Source organism: Eimeria maxima, genomic scaffold (assembly GCF_000499605.1).
Source record: "Eimeria maxima Weybridge genomic scaffold, Emw_scaff2343, whole genome shotgun sequence".
Classification (NCBI taxonomy): Eukaryota; Apicomplexa; class Conoidasida; order Eucoccidiorida; family Eimeriidae; genus Eimeria; species Eimeria maxima.
Genome location: NW_013566083.1, coordinates 1 through 3,428, shown reverse-complemented (window position 1 = coordinate 3,428; position 3,428 = coordinate 1). Strand labels below are relative to the sequence as shown.

The window sequence follows — 3,428 nt, the reverse complement described above, 5'->3', positions numbered from 1 at the left end:
TATATATATATATATATATATATATATAGTTGGGTAGCTAGTTGGGTAGCTAGTTGGGTAGATATATATACACGTAGCTAGTTGGGTAGCTAGGTAGGTAGATGGGGGTTGGGTTGGTTGGCTAGGTAGCTAGCTAGCTAGTTAATCAGATATGTATGGACTTCGCCAACCACAGCTAGGTAGCTAGCTAGTTAATGGGTAGTTAGTCTGTCTCCTCCTGCTGTCTCCTTTTGTGTCTCCTTATGTGTCTCCTTGTCTCCTTTTGTTGTCTCTTTTTGTTGTGTAGGTCCGATGGAATCGTTGCCTGTCTCTTAGTACAATAAAAGATTTGCTGCATGCAGCCTATCCTCGTCAATATCGTGTTAGCAGCAGCAGCAGCAGCAGCAGCAGCAGCAGCAGTATATTTGAGGCAGAGGAGGCATGGGTGTCTCCTCGTGCTGCTGCCTTCTTCTCTAATCATTTTGTTGGTGCTCAGGTGTATCTACAGAGGGCACCAAGACTAAGGGGACTGCAGGCTGCTCATCAGCTCTTTGATGATTGGAGGAAGGGAGTCAAGAAACGTTCTGCTGCTGCTCCTGCTGCTCCTGCTGCTGCAGGAAGCGCAGCAGCAACAGCAGCAGAAGGTGCAACAGGAGGAGACCAAAGCAGCAAGATGCAGACATGCGAGACAGACGAGGGTTCTGCGTCTCCTGTATCAACAGAAGACGACAGCAGCAGCAGCAGCAGCAGCAGCAGTAGCAGCAGCAGCAGCAGCAGTATAAATAGTTGTGGTAGTATAATACGTTTTTGTGTAATTGTCTCCGAAGTGTCTCCTCTGGATACGAACGATCCCAGGGAGTTGCTGCCTATTGCTGCAGCAGCAGCAATAGATCTACAGTCTCTTGCTGATGCATTCAATGCACAAGCAGCAAAAGGACCAGAGGAGACACCAACTGTTGCTTGTAAGCAATTGTCTCCTCCTCCTCCTGCTGATGCTGATGGTTGCTGCTGCTGTTGCTGCTGTTTGCATGCTTTGTCTGTATCTCCTGTTTGTGGTGTATATGTGTGCTGTTGTTGCATGCAGCTGCTCTATTAACTGGGGGTGTTGCTGCAGCAGCAGCAGCAGCAGCAGCAGTATCTGGTGGAGGTAGTTCTGCTGCTGAATTGCATGCAGAGGGACGATTAATGGGTATAAAAGAAGTTGTATTTATAAGGAGTCCCCCTGTTGTATTTGTTTATGATTTAGTAGAGGCAGGACGTCAGGTGTATAGGCAGCTATGCTTCTCTTCTTCCTTACGTAATTCCTTTGATTGCTGCAGTACTAAGAGACTGTCTCCTCCATCAGAGGAGACACCTAATGAGGGACCTGAGCTAGCAATAGGGTCTATATATACAACACCTGATCTAGGTCTATCTACTCCTGATGAGATAGCAGCAGCAGCAGCTGCTGCTGCTGCTGCAACAGGAGGGAGGGAAGATGCAGCAGCAGCTGCTGCTGCAGCAGCAGCACAAGTTGCATCTACCAGGGAAGGAGGACTACAACTTTCTTCTTCCTCCTCTGATGCTAAGGGTCTTATTAATGCCCCTTCTCTTGTTATAGCAAGACGGAGGGGCCCCGGGGGCCCCCGTGAGGTGTATGTACCCTCTAGGCATCTACGGGTACGTTAAGCAGTTGGAGACAAAAAGAATTATTTCTCCTTTTTTCTTGTGTGTCCTTTTTGTAGTAACACAGACGTGGCGATGGTGGGGTTGTTGGGATCGTGTTGGGATCGATTGTGGGTTTGTTGGGATCGAGTGTGGGGTTGTTGGGATCGTTCGATCCCCGTTGTCCTCATTAACTCCCGCTGCAGCAGGAGGATAATATATTGTTCATTGTTGGTGTCTCCTTTTGTCTCCTTAGGGTCTAATTCCCTTTTGCCTATTGGAGGACTATGAGTTCTGGGTATGTGACGAACTGTCTCTTATTACTGGTTACCAGCGTCCCCATGCTGCAGCAAGAAGCCGCTGTCCCTTCCGGCTGTATATACACCTTATTTATACAGCAGAAGGAGGAGGATTATCTGCAGAGGCTAGTGCTGTTATTCGTCGTGTAGCACTAAAGGATAAGAAGCAGCAGCAAGTATTAAATTCTGCTGCTGATGGTCCCTTCAGCAGCAGCAGCAGCAGCAACAGCAGCAGCAACATAAGTAGCACCTCCAGCAGCATAACCAGCAGCAGCAGCAGCACCAGCATCAACAACAACAGCAACAGCAGAAGCAGCAGGAGTTATCATGATGATGAGGAGGATCCAAGTATAGAAGAGGAGACACTTATTAATCTCCTTCTTGCCCCTGAGGTGTCTCCTCTTGGCTATCTAAGAGACAGTCTCCTTCGTGTTGAGTCTCTTAGTCATATACTTGTATGGACAAAAGCACCAAGGAGACCAAGGGGACCATTAGATATAGATGCTCTTTCTTCTCATCAAGGAACTGTTGATGCTATTGAGCTACCCAGGTACCTTCCTTGTCCAGCTGCTTCTGCTGCTGCTGCTGTTGCTGCTGTTGCTGTTGCTGCAGTGACATTCCTGTTGCTGCTTCTGCTGCTGCTGTAGTTATTATATCTGCCTATACACCCGAACTAAGTAGATTCTCTAAGTGTCTATCTATCTGTCTCCTTTTGTGTGTATACAGACTAGGTGTCTCCTTCAAGGCTGTACGGTTACCACAGCGTCAGTCCAGCTCCCAGCAGCAGCAGCAGCAGCAGCAACAGCAGCAGCAGCAGCAGCAGCAGCAGCAGCAAGTAAAATTATTATGTGAGCAGCATGCTGGTTTATTCTTAGCAACAGGAGACATATTAAGGTCTCCTTTTGCTCGTCGTATATTAGAGGGACTACCTGTCTCCTTGTTGCTATCTAATGACGAAGGAGACCTATTCCTTCTTATTGCTGCACATAATAAACCTATTCGTCTCCTTTCTTATCCATTTATTAAACATTTATTATTAGGTAATCATGAACAATTTATATCTCCTTCTTCTTCTTCTTCCTCTTCTTCTTCTGCTTCTTCTGGTGGTCCTGCTGCTGCTGCTGCTCCATCACCTGTTGCTGTTGCTGCAGCAGCAGCAGCTAAAGCTGCTTCTGTTGCTGGGGCTGCTGCTGTGCATGCACTTAATCCATGGGCTGCTGCACAAAAACAAAAAGAAGCTGATCAACGATTACTACTACAGGCTGACCTGGTAAATCAGGGTTTAGGGTTTAGGGTTTAGGGTTTAGGGTTTATTGCTGCTGTCTCTTCCTTCATACGAGGGTTTTGTCCCTGGTTTTGTCCCTGTATCTCCTCTCCTGCTGCCCCTCCTCTCCTGTTGCACTCCTGTCTCCTTTTTGTACACGGGGATTATTTAGGGAAGAAAAGGGGAGGTGCGTATACACCCGACTGTTGTCTGGTGTATATATATATATATATATAATATAT

At 47.1% G+C, this 3,428-nt stretch overlaps 1 protein-coding gene across 1 annotated transcript; it reads left to right on the top strand.

Annotated features, from left to right (window-relative positions):
* Nucleotides 1–286: 286 nt before the first annotated feature.
* EMWEY_00058170 (EF hand domain-containing protein, putative) lies at nt 287–2,761 on the top strand (the record flags this gene model as incomplete). The annotated part of the gene is made up of 4 exons (XM_013481378.1): nt 287–941; nt 1,064–1,638; nt 1,880–2,472; nt 2,668–2,761. Coding segments are annotated over 4 exons (1,917 nt in total), but the record flags the coding sequence as incomplete, so codon positions are not given.
* Between the last annotated feature and the right edge of the window lie 667 nt (nt 2,762–3,428).